General features: G+C 32.3%; 2 protein-coding genes across 2 annotated transcripts; one reads left to right on the top strand and one right to left on the bottom strand.

Moving 5' to 3' along the window:
• Positions 1-6,524: 6,524 nt before the first annotated feature.
• On the top strand, positions 6,525-12,322 carry LOC134701411 (uncharacterized). The gene is made up of 2 exons (XM_063562559.1): positions 6,525-7,060; positions 11,985-12,322. The coding sequence occupies exons 1-2, from the start codon at positions 6,609-6,611 to the stop codon at positions 12,031-12,033; spliced, it is 501 nt and encodes a 166-aa protein (XP_063418629.1). The 5' UTR covers positions 6,525-6,608; the 3' UTR covers positions 12,034-12,322.
• A 4,184-nt stretch (positions 12,323-16,506) lies between these two features.
• Positions 16,507-17,540, bottom strand: LOC134701445 (transmembrane emp24 domain-containing protein 7-like). Its single transcript, XM_063562603.1, has one exon. It carries the CDS (start codon positions 17,494-17,496, stop codon positions 16,843-16,845), a length of 654 nt encoding a protein of 217 aa, XP_063418673.1. The 5' UTR covers positions 17,497-17,540; the 3' UTR covers positions 16,507-16,842.
• Positions 17,541-17,766: the final 226 nt, after the last annotated feature.

Genomic DNA, 17,766 nt, shown 5'->3' with positions numbered 1-17,766 from the left:
TTGTGTCGTCCCTAATAGCAAAAACGAATGTAAATACAAGTCTCTCATGAAAAATAATGTTTATATAATCATGATCGTATAACGACACGTTTTTTCACTCTTAATGCAGAAAAAAGTCTGCAGACACTACTCGTTAGGTAATCGAAAAGAAGACAAAAGAGCTCAATCCTCCTGAATCTTATCAAATTTAAAAGAGCCTTGAACAACAGTATATGAATAACACAAAACTGAGAGGGTGATAGAGCAGATTGTTACCCCTCGAAAGAGCATTGCTAACCTTCGCGGTAGTCGAAGTTTTTGAAGGGTTACAATCTGCTCTATCCCCCCTTCAGTTATGTGTTACTTATATTTATAGAGCATTCCAAGGAGTCAAAATTGCATGGATTGTCAAATGGGAGGACAGACCAGAAAACACATTACCCTCCTTAAATTATACTACCGCATGCAGTGTATAAGTAACACGTCAATGCAAACACTAAATTGACTTGACATCAATACCAAATTTATAAAACGTTAAAAATAAATTAATCAAAAAATACTGATGTCATAGCAGTAATGATCATGTCTATGCGGCCAAACGGAAGCTTTGTAAGACATTCTTCTTCTCTTTGATACATAAATGATTATAACCATTAAAGCATAGGCATGTAATATCACATTTTGTTTTATTCAATCAAATGGAAACATTTTACTAATGATAGTTTACTTATTAGTTTAATGAATAAAGGAAAATGTCCGGTATACGTTAATGCAACAGCAACCATCATACGACACAAGAACATACTGAAAATCTGGCTATTAGAGATATCATAAGGTGCAAATATCAAAGATTGCATCCCCACACAAACAAAACCAACACAAACACAAAAAAACTATATTCACCCACACAAAACCAGATGATTAATTGAAAAATCAATCAAAATACTTTAGTGTATGAACAGAGGAGAACAAGAAAAGAAATTCATAAAACCACTTAAACTGTCAGACTCTTCTGATCAATTGATCTTTCAATATACATGCACTCTTAGATAAAGAAGACACATACTTGTGTGTTAATTAATAGAATGCACCTTGATCAATCATCTTTGAGTGAGGTGACCCTTTTTGGGAGACGATATATGGATTGGTGGGGAATGAGAATGTTGAATATATAAACTAGTATATGGCCCAGGTTAACAAGTTGGGATATGTAGGGCAAAAAATAAGGAAAAAAGTAGAATTAAGTAATTGAGCGACCCCATGTCACCCCTCAAAATTTTGCGTTAATTGATATAATGAAACATTCTTAAGCTTCTTAATCATCTCTGTTACTTAAGTCCAATTATGTTAAGCAGATGCAGTTCAAATGTGTGCACATTGGAGTACTTACGTTGTAAATTGTTATTTTATAGACTGCAGTTATCACAAAGTGTGCCTATTTTAAGTTTCGGTTTGTCTCCATATTCGCGTTTTAATAACAAAAAGTCGGTATTTTGTAAAAGGTTCTATCTTTCAGAATCACATTATAAATTTTTTTAAAACATTTGTACGAATGAATACGTTAAGGGAGCAACCATTTAACTTCATGCAGGGGAAGTATGGCTCTGTTTTTGTCTTTTTGTCAGAAAATTTAACAATGTAAGATATGGGGGAAACCTTGATTCAGATTAATTATTATTTGTTTGTTGTTGTAAAATTGGGGACCAGAATTGTTTTCTCGGAAAATAACAATACTCCTTCCCTCGAAGTTAAATGGTCGCTCCCTTTGTGAAGAGCCTGGTAATGTTTTTTCAGGTCAATCGTCAAATAAAAATTTCTAAATTTCCTATTTTATGTCCCACCTTTTAACCTACGTCTCTTTTAAGCATTTTGTTTGATTTTCTTTTAAAACCAATTCTTTATCATTTTTTTTTCAGAGATATGAGTTCGCATTGTTTCCAGTTGTTTGTGCTTTGGGTTGTTTTTGCTTCTATATTCATGTTTATGAATATAAGAAGCTTTAAAAGTGAGACACCATATTTGCATCATTATAAATTCAAGAGTACCTGACATACGAAAGGCAACATACGTTTTCAACAATATAGACAGGTGTTCATAGCATATGCCAAACTCTACCTCTATATTGAGTTCAGCCAGAGTTAGGAACGTATTTAAGAGACGCAAAAACAGCTATAAACACCAAGTTCGGTAATTGATAAACAGATAAACAGCACAGCGCCAGGTGTGTACTGGTGTCTAGGTAAATAAATCACTAACTCATGCACATCCGATAATAGTTTTCTTTGGGTACATTTACATGATGCAGGACCAAATCATTTTAGTCTCAGAAACTAAACCACTATTTTGCTTTTTAATTAGTTTAAATTTTGTGGTCCTTTTTAGCTTGTCGTTCGGTGTGAGCCAAGGCTCCGTGTTGAAGGCCGTACATTGACCTATAATGGTTTACCTTTTTTTAAATAGTTATTTGGAGAGAGAGTTGTCTCATTGGACACTCACACCACATCTTCCTATATATATTAACCTTTAAATATCGGTATAACAAACGAATTTCAAAATTTATGAGCGTACAGGTCAAACAACTATACCGTATATAATACTTGCATATATGGAAAGTAAGTTTAAGGTATTGTTTCTTCTATAAAATAATGACATTTTATACTCGTTTGTAATTTTCTAAGGGTGATTTGGAATAGAAATATAACCACTCTTGGTCTTCAATTCCAGACCATAGTAAACCACTTGCCAGAGTAGGACGTTAGTTTAGATGTGCGGGATGTAAATGTTTATGTAGTTCGTAGGGTACCTGTTGCTAGGCTAAATTTATGTCCCTATCCAATATAACTTTGTTTTCCAGTAGTATTCCAAATTTCTCAAAATTCAACCATGTAAGCCTGTTTTTCAGGACCTACCTTATGTGTCAATCGTGAATAATTTCCTGACCATTTTTTGAAATATTTGCCACTGGACGTTACGCAAACAACTATTTATCACTTCAGATTCAGGATAAATTTTGAACAATAATTATTGGAGTATAATTTACAAACAACTTTATATAATTTACTACATGGACGTCTCTAAGGTCCAACGAAACTATTTCGGAATATTTTTATTGAAAAAAAGATGTTTACATAGGATGACCATGACCTTTTAAAAGTTTTTTCCCCATTCAGTTATATCAAACTTATAAACCTCGTATAATATACTCACTTGCAATGTCTGTAATCACAGTATTACGATAATACGTCCGCTTTTAAAAATAGACTTCAACGTGAATCAAAACATTTTTGTTCTTGGGCATCTGCAATGCATACCTTAGTGAACTTGCTATTGCAAACGTTATAGACACAATAAAGTCATTCTTCTAAGTGTTCAATCTCATCTGTATAGTTTCATTTAATTCCTTCGTTCATGAAATAAGCTTCCAATGATATTAGTGGAGGTTTAGAGCGAACGATACGAGAAGCCATACATCGATTACGATTTCTTTGCGGTAATGTCAAATCGTTGGAATTTAATTCCAAATCACAATACAAGTGCAAAGTTTATTATGGTATTGACAAATAAATATGTCAAAATTACCATATTAGTTTGATGTAATCGCCGTCCAGTGTCTTTAAGTGTCTGCAAACAAAACGACCAAATCAATTCTGGCTATAATTCTGAGTATAAAAAATTGTTCCTGGAATTATCTTCGATTTTAACATAAATTATGAACACTTTTATAATAAAAATCGTTCCTTGGTTCGTTTAAATTGGAGAGTTCTAGTTTAGGGGGAAATAGTGTTTACAAGAAAACGAGGATACACTTTATTTCTAAATTAAAAAAAAAAAACCTTCCATTATTACTGAAACCATCGGACCTTGACACAAAACACAATGAATATTTTATTTGGAACGTGATATTCCGGAAGGATCAGTTAAAAATGTGCATGCAGACATACAAATTAAAAAATATGTATATTATATAAAAGGTATAGCTATAACCGAAACCTTCCGGGTTGATTTTAAACTTCCTTGAATACAAAAGCCCCATGGAAGTGAAGATATAATCTGTGAACGCTGGGGTAGTCAGTACTTCAAAAAGTATTTAGTTTGACGCTCATATAGAAACCAATGGATATTAAACTGACTTCATCTTTATGATACCGATATCTGTATCGCAGTATTCCCCTAGCTAGAACCATCGTTTAAAACCATACCAAACAAAGAAATATACTTGGTATTATATTTATTTACAACACGGCAACTTTTGCATCATCCAAATTTCACAAAATCATATCTACATGTAGTGATAGTAAATTAGCAACGAGACAAAATTTCCTGTACAGACGTAAAACGAGGATATAAACAAATTATTCTTCAATTGTACAACAAAACATCAGAATACTGAATAAAATTGAGAATGGAAATGGGGAATGTGTCAAAGAGACAACAACCCAACCTTAAAAATAACAACAGCAGAAAGTCACCAACAGGTCTTCAATGTAGCGAGAAATTCCCGCACCCGGAAGCGTCATTCAGCTGGCCCCTAAAAAAATATATACAAGTTCAGTGATAATGAACGCCATACTTATTTCCAAATTGTACTCGAGAAACTAATATTAAAATAATACAAGACTAACAAAGGCCAGCGGCTCCTGACTTGGGACAGGCGCAAAAAGATTACTTGTCGCTGCATACACGTAGTATTCACCTAAATTTAGAAACCTTGTAAAATTTGTCCAGACTCAATTCAATAATTCATCCTGAAAACAGCGGCAGATCAACTCGCTTCTTTTTCTAACAGATCTGTACTAAAAATCCCTCAACACCGGAGAAGTCCCACAAGACTGGAGAGATGCTAACGTGCATGTACCTCTATTCAAGAAAAATGAAAGACATTTAGCCGCCAACTATAGACCTGTATCATTAAACTCTATCACATGTAATGTCTTGGAACTCATAGTTCCACAGCAGTGTTATGGACCATTTTGACAAACACAAATAAGTTTTCTCGTTTGACTTGTTTTACATTGTCTTATCGGGGCTTTTAATAGCTGACTATGCGGTATGGGTTTTGCCCATTGTTGAAGGCCGTACGGTGACCTATATTTGTTAATGTCTGTGTCATTTTGGTCTCTTGTGGACAGTTGTCTAATTGGCAATCATACCACATCTTCTTTTTTATACAACATACTTATCTACGCACAGCATGGATTTCGCAAAAAAAAAAACGATCATGCGAACGGCATCTTATAATAACAATCAACGACATTGCAAAAAAAAAACTGGAAAAAGGATCCCTAGTCGACATCATCCTTCTAGACTTTGCAAAGGCATTCAACAAAGTACCTCATCACCACCTTTAACACAAACTAGAATTTTATGGGTTAAACCATACAGCTACCGTGAAAATGGATTCAATCATTCCTTGAAAATTAACACAATGCAGGGCGTAATATTAACAGGAGCTGTCTCTTCTCCAGTCCCAGTACTACCATGCGTCCCCCAACTTCTCTTGAAGGAAGTAAATAACATATAGCGTGTATATAATTTTATTTGTAAATTGGCGAACGTTTTAAATGTAAATAATTAGGAGAAGACTTGCTGCCTTGTCCGGTACTGCGCTAAGTTTTCGCGGGACCATACAAATGCAATATGAATTTGGTTCTCGGTTACTTGAAAGAAGATGAAGAAATGCCGAAAAATGATATAAAAATTTTACAAGAGGGAACTGTACCGTGGGGGCAATCACCAACTAGCAAAACTCAAACCGTAAAGTAAGCTAAAATAAAAGCCTCTGAATAAAAAAAAAATATGAAAATAGATGAGTCAACAGTAATATACGACCAATAAAATAGTAGTTTCAGTGCGTAGTGGTATTTTCAATTTTTAACAATGTTTAGCAACTCTTTTGTTACATTATAATTTGATCACGTCTACCTAAAAAGAAAAAGAAAACCTTCAGTTTTCTTTATTTTTAGAGTGTATGATAACGGATATATCCCCGTCATATACAATGTATGTCACTGCCGTCTCCTATCAAGTATTTTTATAATTCATGACTGCTTAACACATGTATTTATCTCTGAAAGAGAAAAATCCTATAAACTTAGTAAAAAATATTCTGAGACAAGGGCCTGTTATTCCTGTAAGGCTGCCTCGTCAGTTATTCGATTATTTTATACTTTTAAATTATAAGTTTTAAACATATACTCGAACGCCGATTAAGATAATTGTTTCAGCTGGGTGGGTAATTTGCTTTTGTATAACTTATATTGTAACTGATTAGAATTTTACTATACAAAAGCGATAAGTTGTAATATTTATTTTTAAAATTGGTCCTCTTTGAACATGTTGAATAGAATAATTTGTCGTAATTTATCTTATAAAATTTTCTGTGATGATTCCCCCCTTTTCCACAACAGATATTTCACAATCGTTATAATTGAATATATGTGATTATATATTGTACGTTTTAATATTGTCTTTTTACTAAGTTTTTTTTTTAAATTAAAAACCATTAGTCCGCGAAAAGGGACATAATCGAAAAATAAACGTTATTCTGATCTTGACTTTCAAGCGCCTGTGCGATCAATTGACATTGACAACGAACTTGGAAACTGATTTTGTACGCTTTCTCTTGCAATATGACAGCCCTAAGTATGGGCGCTTTTGGCGCCTATCGATTACAATACAGTAAATATTTAAAAGAACAAGACGAGAGGGCGAGGAAAGAAAGTGAAGATCCAGAAACTGTGTGGGTAACAAAACGTTATATTCCAACAGATTTACGGACAACTGCACCAGTCCCTAGACACAAGTTATTAGCTCCAAAAGAACTTCCATTTCCAGACCGGCACTGGGTTCCCCCTACAGATCCACCACTTAGAGGTTTTGAAAGGAAAACGCTTCCAGTCATTTTTAGATCTCATCCAAGTACAAGATCTGAACAATATTCAACACTTCGACAAATGTTGCCGTCAAAGGGAAGTTATGGTACATTTCCACCTCCTCGCTGGGGAACTGGATGTGGTGTTCCAGTGGTGTATGAAGAGCGACCCCAAAAGAGATTTCCAATCATAAATAGTCCAATGACAATGTAAGTTATAACAAGTTTTACTTTAAAAAAATCATTTTTAAAAGTACATGTACATTTGTACATGTCCACATTATGTTTCTTCGTCAGATACAAATTGTAATAGATCTCCTAACTCTTAGTCTTACTAATTTGTCTTTTGCAATAATTATCTAATAAGTTTGTACCTTGTTAAAATCAATATTCTTGGGGGTAGGAGAATTTTTTCTAGAGCAATCATTTATTTTCATCTTTTGCATTTTACATGACTTTGTTTAGCAGTAGCACTATTTTCAGTTCTTAATTAATACCAGGCCAAGTAATATTTTTAAAATCCTAACCCCCACCCTCAGGAAAATCAAATGATTGTCCCCTTAATTATTACAATGAAGTTTCCTTATTTATTACCATAAACCCATGGACAGGTTTAATTTAATTTTACACTTTGGTGTACATGTAAATAGGCATATTAAAGTGTGGTATGATTGACAATGAGACAACTGTCAACCCAAAGTTCCAATAAAGTGGATATAAGCAATTAAAGGCAACTGTATAGCCTTCAGCGCTGACAAAATTTCAAAAATCCATTCTGTATTATAATACATGTAATCAAATCCACTATTAAAGACATGAAAATGGTTTAATATATGAAACAATCTAACGAAGAATTTTGTAACTAAAAGCCTACATTTTGTACATGTAATTTATAACAAAACAATTTTCATAAACAAATATGACAAAGATGAACCATTAACAATATCAACCTCTGATCTACAGGCTCCGGACTTGGAGCAGATACAAAAAGAATGTGGTGGGGTTAAACATGTTTTTGATTGCTCAACCCTTCCCTTAACTGGAACAGCAAATTAAAGCATAAGAACAAACTATAAATTCACTTGAATAAGGCTTTTAAAACTTGTATGTAGGTACAAAGTAGAAAAACATCTAACAAAAACAAAGATTGTATATATATTTGGGTATTCAATTCAAGGTACCAGGATATTTATACATCCCTAGTTACAACAAAAAGGACACAAAGTACTGATCTTGAGTACTCACAGTTTCTGATGCATATAGCTAGTTCAAAGTCAATAACAGTTTACAGTAACAAATCACTTTTTTAAATCAGAAAGTATTGCCATGGTTTTAAAATTGAAAGAATGAAAACAGAATTTTAATCTAAAATGACAAAATCCTAATATTAAATGCAAGCAATAATTTTTGAATTTACAGTACTTACATTGTATGTAAGAATAAAAGATTAATTAATTATAGTATACATCTAGCATCCAATATATTTAGCATAAAGTATTCAGTGGATTAAAAAAATAAAAATTAGTACGTAAAATTCTATTACACTTTTCATTATTCATAATGAATAAAACAACATACAAATGAAACATTTGTAAAAAAAAAAATATTTAAGACTTAGTATTGTTTTCAGTCTTGGGGAATTGCAAAGTCATAAGCACATTATTTATACATTCTTACAACTTTATTGTAGCAATGTACACAATTTATTATATGTATAATATGGTATAGACAATCTTCAATTGACACATCTCCATAAATTTATAGTGTGATTGTGTTGTCCTAATAACTTTTGTGTTATCAACCTTTTTCTTCCAACAAAGATGGCTATAGAATGTATTCATTTTCTTTTTAAATCTTTCGCATGTCTTAAAGATTTTGTCCTTTGGAGAACTTGGGAGATGATATCAGTACTTTGATACACAAAGTAAAGGTTACATTTATGTACATTGTTTTCATACTTTCAAGTTGGTCTCATTGAGGTCGGGTCTAAGCGGGACTTGGGATTGTCGATGTTTTGTAAGCGTGACACGTGAAAGTAAAATTATTATGTCGTGAAAACGGGAAATGGGGTCTAGCAGGACCTGGGAAATGACAAAAAAATGAGAATGGCTTACATACATTTGTACATAGTGTAAGCCAGATACAGGAATCTGACAAAACAGTAAACGGGATCCGGGATCAGAACCCCCCAATGAGACCCTCTTTCAATGTTTTAGACTTTGAGCTTCACATATTGTATTGAGGTCTCTCTTATATTGAAGCCCGTATGTTGACCTTTAGATGGATATATGTTAATGGTTTATATTCAACTTCTCCTTTTTATTTATTTTCAAAGACACTGGTTAAAAATGTTTGCTTTTCTAAAGGGAGATGTATCCTATAGTTTAGTAAAAACGAAATACAATATATAAGTTTTAATTTGAAGCAGGCATGTATACAGAGGTTGGGGTTTAGTTGTATGTTCTTTATTTCTGTTCAAGCAATTTTCCTTAAATGCATGACTAATATATGTTTTTGTCGGTACTGTTAGCAATCTAGTGTTACTGATACTATTAGGAATCTGGGTATATACACCTGACAATGATTTTATTTATAACGACAGACTCTAGAAACAGTTGGGTATTCATAATTAATATTAATTCCATCGATATGTATAAAGGCTTTACTTTACAGATTTATCAATCATGATCTAAATCGAACAAATTATATAACAGAATACTGAATAAATAATGGATATTATACACTTTGAGACAATTGTAACATTGTATAAGAATCTCACATTCACTTACAGAAAATCAATTCATGAATGTATATTTTATCGTCGTATTCACATTTTAATGTCCAACACAGTTGGAATGTAGTTTATGAAAAGGTGATAATTACCACTAAACAAATCCCGATTAGAAGGTAATGAGGGGAACTGTAAATAACAATGTGAAAGTGGTTGAAACAACCAAGAATACCGAACTAGAACTACTCAATATCCTCTTTCTTATAACCACAGAATCACTTTGTGTTAAACCTTCTTCAAATTCTTTGAACGACTCTCTTGCTAATGGTTATAATGCTAAGTCAGCTAATTTTCGTCTTATCTTTATTGTAAACGTTTGACAACTTTAAAAATGTTTTATCCTTCCCTCATTATCAGATCCTGTTTTCGGAAAGGTCTTTAATTTTTAAAAACAGCATGTGGAAAGAACGACTAAATTTAGCTCCATCTTTTTCCTATGACCTTTTTAAGTCCATTATACCATTTGATCCCCTATTGAATTTACTGTTTTTGTTTTCGTCCTAAACATGCATCAACTATTTTTCAATGGACAATACATTACAATCAATCAATTTATTTATCATAGTCTGATTAATCAACGCATCATGTTATTGCGTTTCCTGTTGGCGTTAGCTAACTTCTTAAAAGCATTATATTTTAGAAGGTGGAAGTCCTGGGTGCTTCTTACTTTGTACTGATAAAGATGCCTTATGCTATGCAGTTTTCGTCTGTCATATGTCCATTGTCTTTGACCTCATTTTCATGGTTCAGTGACTACGTGAAAAAAGTTAAGATATTTTTGTTATTTTAATTATTCTCTTATTTAGAGTAATAGGATAAATATATTTTTATTTGTGTGTACCTTGCAATTAAGGGTCTCATGCCTGTCAGACAGTTTTTCCTTGACCTCGACCTCATACAATGTATTATGGTTCAATGAACAATTAGGTTAAGTTTTGGTGGTTAAGTACATATCTCCGATACTATTAGCAGGAGGTCAAGAATTTCGATGAATGGAAGGATTGTAATCTGTACATGTCCAACTGACAGATGTCATTTGACCTTGACCTCATTTTCATGGTTCATTGACATTGGTTTTAGATAAGTTTTTGTGGGTTTTTTTTCATATGCTGTATGCACTTGGTCAAATATATTTTTTGTATGGAATGGTTTTAAGGTGACCATGTTTATCCGGCATATGTTATCTGACCTTGACCTGTTTTTCTTCAACTATAAGCAATTTGCCAAAGGTCAATTTTATTTGATGTATGGAAGGATTGTAAGCTGAACATGTCTACCTGGCATGATTCATCTGAATTTGACCTTATTTTCATTGTTCATTGGTTAATGTTTAGTGCAGTTTTCTTGGATCATTTTAAGTTTATGTGATAGTTGTAGTAAAGCTTTATATTTAGGACTATCAACATAATATCAATGAAAAGTAAAGAAAATAGGAGCGACATTTCAGTGTGGGAACTCTTTTTTATGCATTAGCGTTTGTCTTTTAGTCTTTCTTTTATGAATAGGATATTGTCCGAGTATGTGCCTTCAACGTCTTGGTTGTATTTACCCTTCAAAGATCTTGTTACTTGACAAAAACTAATGTTTATAAAAAAAAAATCCATCCCAAACTAAGAATTCCGCAAATAGATATTGTAGCCTTTTCTTTTATTTTCTATTCACAACTTTATTCTTATATATATTGTTTGTGGTTTTGTAAATGATAGGCTTTCAAGTGGTTGAAATTTACTTGACCATAGATCTTTCTTGAAGACCGATAAATTTTCATAAGTCGTGTGCTTGGCTTGTGCTTTTGTATGGACTCTTGAGCAATCACAAGAAGATCACCACACAAAAACAAATCGAAACTGTTGGTATATAAATCATTTCTACATTTGTAGTTTCGATCAACAAATATCGAAGATCATCGAACATAATCCCCACATCTCCTTTTTTTAAATTTGTTATTGACTGGTAGTTTTTTTGGCTTGATTTGAGCAGGGACACATATACACAGTCTCTGATTCGTGTGACGTACTTATTTATAAGCCTTGTACCTTTGTAATATTAATATGTACACATACCAGTCTGCACATACATATGATGTGGGGATTGGATGTGCGACATCAATCATGTCTTATTTGTTTACAGTCTAACCCCGGTACATGCATCATGTGCCTGTACCTGGGAAGTCAGTTGTAGTCCGTGCGGTTGTTGTTTAATTTGTAGTTTTGTACATTCACCAGCCTTTAGTTTTCTCGTTTTTAGTATTTACTTGATTTGTTTTAATGGTGTGTAGCGGTCTTATTTGCATCAGACCATATTTTCAGATAATGATCTTCTTATTTTTATATTTTTTTTCAGGTACGTAGATGAGATGCATACAACCAACAAATTGTTCAAGTTGCATTAGAAAAGGAGAAGAAATTCTTTATCGAAAACCAAAAACGGAATTTAAATGATTGCTTCGTTATCATATAGTTATCTTCCATGACTGAACCAAACTTTATCGTTTTCCTTATGCAATCATGAAAAGTTACTATTTTATTCCATACCAGTATTCATTGTGTGCTAGAAGATCTCTTGTAATTATGAAACCATTCAGTATTATGTCATGAAATATTGTTATTATTGTTAATAATTGTTTGTTACATGTCTTTCTTGATAGATATATTTTTGATAGAAGTTTTTTTCACATTTGAAAATACCATTGATTTTTTCTTATCCATATATTATAGAAACCATTTCGAATCGAGTGTAATTTTTGTAAATCGTTCTCGCGATTAATTTCGAACAAGAACGATTGATAAATGGTCCCAATGAAATTATTCACAATGGAAACTCCATGCCTTACAATTGAAACTTGTCCATTGTTACCATGACAACAGGCAGGAGAAAGTAAAACTACATTCGCATTACAGAAAATGAAATCTCAATGGTGTTTTTAGGCATGGTGTAAGTGTTTTTCACAGTATTACTATATACATTCATTAGTCACTTCAGTATTAGTGTAAACAGTATTTAAAGTCTTGCTCAAATCTTTTTGTTATGCAATACTTATTTGTTATTAATGTTTTTGAGAGTTTAACATACCATTGTTATTTATAGATTTCCATGTTTTTGCATAATCTGCTGTCATAATAAAATCAATTTTAAATGTCGATATGGAAATAATTTCTTAAGCCATTAAGCTGAAAATCCGTTTATGTTTGGAGTTACCAAATTGTATTATTGTGTTATAGTGCGAAAAATAACTTCAATGAAAGGTTAATCGGTTAGATTTATACAGTTGATTTAATTATTTATTCATTGAAAAGTATTTATTAAATATTCATTTTTCATATCTATTGATTTATCCTGCATGGTTAAACTAGTTTTTACTCCATAATTTCGCTTTTTTCTATATCATTTAATTGGTGCAAAAAACCTATTTATAGATGACTGTGCGGTATGGGATTTGCTCATTGTTGAAGGCCGTGCGATGACCTATGTTTGTTGATTTCTGTGCCATTAGCTCTCTTGAAGAGAGTTGTCTAATGGCAATCATACCACATTTTCTTTTTTTAAAAGACAGGACTTTGTGGATGTAAAAGAAGGAACAGCAGTTCATATAATTTTACAATAAAACATTTAAATAGTTAAAAGACTACACGATTTAACAATGAAATCGAATGATGCCCAATGGTCAAGTTACGTATATTTCTCTAATTTCGAACCAAAAACAAAATGTCTGCCTTATAACCTCCTTCAATGGAAGTATCGAATATTTGTTTTCTGTTGCCTCTCCACTAATCTTGGTGTTTAAGTGAACGGACAAAGACTGGACGGCTTGAACGGTGTGTCCGTTTTTTATATGCTTCTTCAGCCCTTAATAAGCATGGAATATTTGACAAAAAATTTTAAATAAACAGACCAGTGTTAAAAAAAATCAATCCTATATATCTATACCATACCAATCGAGGAAAATGGCACAACCTAAACATAAATCGTACGTGGCCGCTTAAGTATGTTCCGTCATAAGTGATGTTTCCAGATAAAAGAAGCAAATACTTGGAAGATTCTCAATGCTTAAAATATCCTTTCTTATTGATTGTGATTCAGAAGTCATGTTGAATCAACATCGTGGTGTCTGTCATCCTGGTATACGTATATACTGATTTCCACTGGACATATAAGTACAATGTGAAGTCCATTTTAATTTCTATTTCCAAATATAGAGACTTCAAACTTGGTGGTAAATTGTTGTTCATTATTGTCACAAGTATAAAATGAAACTCATACTATGGCGAAACACAAACAACGGAGTAGGTCCGGTAAGGGCCAATTTTTGGCCTCACATTTCAAGTTCATCTGACGAAAGATTTTAGACACTTTTTAAACACTTAAGTGTCTATTACAGATTATTCAAAAAGTGTATGTGAAAGATTTTAACTGATATACTCATTTAAAATGCTCCGATTCTAGCTTTAATATGAAAAATCTATTAAATATGCCAAAAATGTTACTTTTCAGATGGATTCTGTCAAAAATGAAAGTTGCCGCATCCGTGTTCATCATCAACCTTTAAATATGTTGTGTATTATTATCAAATACAACTTACATTTCAATATTAAGAATAAACACGAATGCGGCCACTTTCATTTGAGACGGAAACCGTCTAGAATTTAACTAAAATACTAGATTTGTGACGATTTCAGTAATTTAGCATGACTAAATTATGCTAGTTCCCGATATATGTGCATTGTATGTTTTAAAAAAGCCCATATTTATGTAGCAGAAGCATTTTACTTTCCAATGAATAACTAAAAGTATACATTTTAATTTTTTGTACAACTGCTATATTTTGGGGCCAAAAAGGGGTCTTACTGAACCTACTCCTTTGTTTAATCTTTTTGCACTTTAATTTCAGATGAATAAAATGGAAGTGTATTTATTTAATGTAAATAAAACAACAAACATTTAAAAATATCAAACTTTTTAAATTGTTCACCTTTATAATGGATAAATGTATTGCAGTTATACATTAATGCTTTACAAACAGATTTTACATCAGAAAGAGAAGCGAAAGATACCAACGAAACATTCAAACTCATAAACTAACAACGCCATACCTAAAAATAAAAAGACAAAAACCAGTACACAACACCGTCCTACTTTAGTTATGGCGATACTGAGAAAAACTGAATAATAAACCAAATCCAACACGCTGAAAATGTATTTTAAAATCATTTTTCCTAGTGCCTTTTTCACAACAAAGCAAGATACATATTGCTTTTAACAGTAGAAAGATTATGCTGTGTCAATTGATCTTCTATTGACCTTAACATATCAGTTAAGTAAAAACAAAATCTGAGTATGTGCAAACTTGTAGAATTACACAAAAAATTAAAACATACAATTGAACAATTTTTTTTTCTTTCTCATATTTAACTACAGTCCAACTTTACCTAATATTTCATTGTATTTTTTGTTGTTTACAGTTTGTATAACAGGCATTCCTATAATAGTTTCGTCTTAATGAAATGTACTTGTATATTGCTCGGTATGTTGAGTTTATATTTTTATAGGGAGAGGATATCCCTCTTTTTAATAACTTGTGTCCAATCCCTTTTGCTACTTTTGCAAATTAATACATGTATGTTTAAACATAAAAATATTATAAGTTGTGGTATACTTGTCAATAATATAACTCTCGGTCACCAGAGATCAAAATGACGTAGACGTTAGCAACTATTGTACTCCTCCGAGAATGAACAAAACCCATACCAAATAGCAAGGACGTTCATTCAATTGCCAAATGTTTGCATTAAATAGAAACACGGCGTTTTCATACAAAATATTTATTTAAAAGCTGGTTTATCATGCTGCATCATGTTTCTATAAAAAGATAACCAGATGAGCACGTCTTATACAACAGTCATAATCTAAAGACAATCTATTTTTATGAGCACGTCTTATACAACAGTCATAATCTAAAGACAATCTATTTTTAAAGAGGATCACGTTGACCTGCATTTTTATTTGTTCTGATTAACTCAATATTTTAGGCTTAGCTACGTTTAAGTTAGGTTTTCAGAAAATAAGAAACCTACTGACATGACATGTGACTTTCTGGTTGAAAAGTCCAAGTAAGTTGAGAAGGTATAGTATTCAAAATTGAGTCATTTCGGAAAATATGGTTGTCATCATATATTTTGGTTTTGGATCTTTATATATGTATTTAAAAAACTTTGAGATGTTGCATTAAATGAATCATACTTTTTTATAAGGCTAAGGGAAATAATAAACAACAAATTATAGACAGCCAAAGAAAATGATTAGATGCACTTTAAAATGACTGCTGTTATCATATACAACAATTTCAAGTAGGTTTTTTTAATAGAAGAAAGAAAAAAAGACTCTTTTTTTTTAACTCGTATTATTGCAACTTATATCAAGAAGTGGCAAATAGATTTGTAAAAATTAATAACTATTTGTCAAAAATCTTAAAAGCTAGTTTGACATGGATTTTTAATTATGAAATCACATTAACACATTGTTAACAATAGAATATGAATTGATACATTAAGAGACAGACATCTGCGACATCTTTTACAAACCAGATTAACAATTTATGGTATAAATATTGTATTGGCTTCACATGGTTATTAGATATAAAACATCAATGAGACCATATCAAATTCAGACCTTAAAATGGACGCGTATTCATTAAAAATAGATAAGTAGAACATGTAGAAGTCCCATTGACTGACTAAGAGAGGGCTCTCTCCATTCATGCTTCAGTAGCTCCAGTCCCAATTTGATCAACCAAGTTTTCCAACGAGAATGGGGGCGGGTACTTATTATTAAGTTTATCTTATTAATAATATTCTAAAATTCGCTAAATATAAAGTTAGGCAAAATACAAGTAAAAGATATGGTACTTCTTGTCTACACATTAGCTGTCACCAATCTTTTTTGTGAAGTATATAGGAAAAAACGGTCTGTTAACAATGAGGCAATTAAAATAATTAGATCAACTATATATGTATGATATGAGTAATTATAATATGTTAAAGAAAAATAATTCGGAGCAAGATATCTTAATTATACAAATCTTTTTTAGTACAATCATATCACGAACTCATTACAAAATGACAGCAATGATGAATGTCTGCATGAATTTCATTGAAAATTCGTCTTTATGAAATTAATTAAGTCTGCACTACCATCAATTCCAAGTTTACGTTTCTTGAAGCTTACTGTGTGATGGTAGCTTGTCAGTGAAAAATGTTTTAAGTATAAAGACCTGTCCAAACCCTATAATCATAACGGTCAAAGCTTGTCCTATTGACCACCACATTATGCGATTGTTCAGTTCCTCAGCTACATAGCGGCCCATGGACTCCTTCAGCCGGAAGTCCACTTGGTTTTCAAATACATCCGTCATAGCTGAATGAATTTCATCACATGCGTCTTGTAACATAGTCTGCGCAGTCGGCTTTTTATCGCCTGCTTCAACAGCTAAAGAATCAATCTCTTCTGGACTTATGGTAAAATAGACGACTTTATGAGTAATTGTCGAAAACTCGTTCCCGAAACAAAATTGGAAATCTCCTTTTGATGGATCAAATCTGAATTCGTCATGTTCTTTTCGTTGTTCCTTGTAGAGAATCTTACCGTTCGGCGAAACGACCCACGCATCAACATCGTTGTTACCTCCCCTTATGACTTGGTATGAAAATACATAACTCTTCCCTCCTGGAAAAGTTTCGATAAAACAACTTTTCTCCTGATCCCCAAGTTCGAAAGTTAGAGCGACACCACCGCTATAAAATGTTTGTGAAGTTTTAACATTGAATCCCAAAATAAAGCAAAGCACAATCAACGTCTTCATTTTTCAAGATATTGAATGTGTGTTCATTACTTATTTTGTCATATTAGTTCTGGACCGCAATCATAAATTGTTAAGCGAGAGGCGACAATGTTGGGGAAAAGGTATAAATAACAGTATATCTTCAATTTTTAATTTTAATATACAAAAAAATACAGAAATATGCAAAAAGAATGTAATTTTTACCTTTTCCATATAAAGGTGTGGAGTTTTAATAAAAAGTGGCATTGGTTCACAGGTCTTAAGCAGACACCCCCTCTTTACACTCAATGA

Source organism: Mytilus trossulus, unplaced genomic scaffold (assembly GCF_036588685.1).
Source record: "Mytilus trossulus isolate FHL-02 unplaced genomic scaffold, PNRI_Mtr1.1.1.hap1 h1tg000244l__unscaffolded, whole genome shotgun sequence".
Classification (NCBI taxonomy): Eukaryota; Metazoa; Mollusca; class Bivalvia; order Mytilida; family Mytilidae; genus Mytilus; species Mytilus trossulus.
Note: the sequence above shows the minus strand (reverse complement) of the source record. Positions and strands in the feature narration are given on the sequence as shown.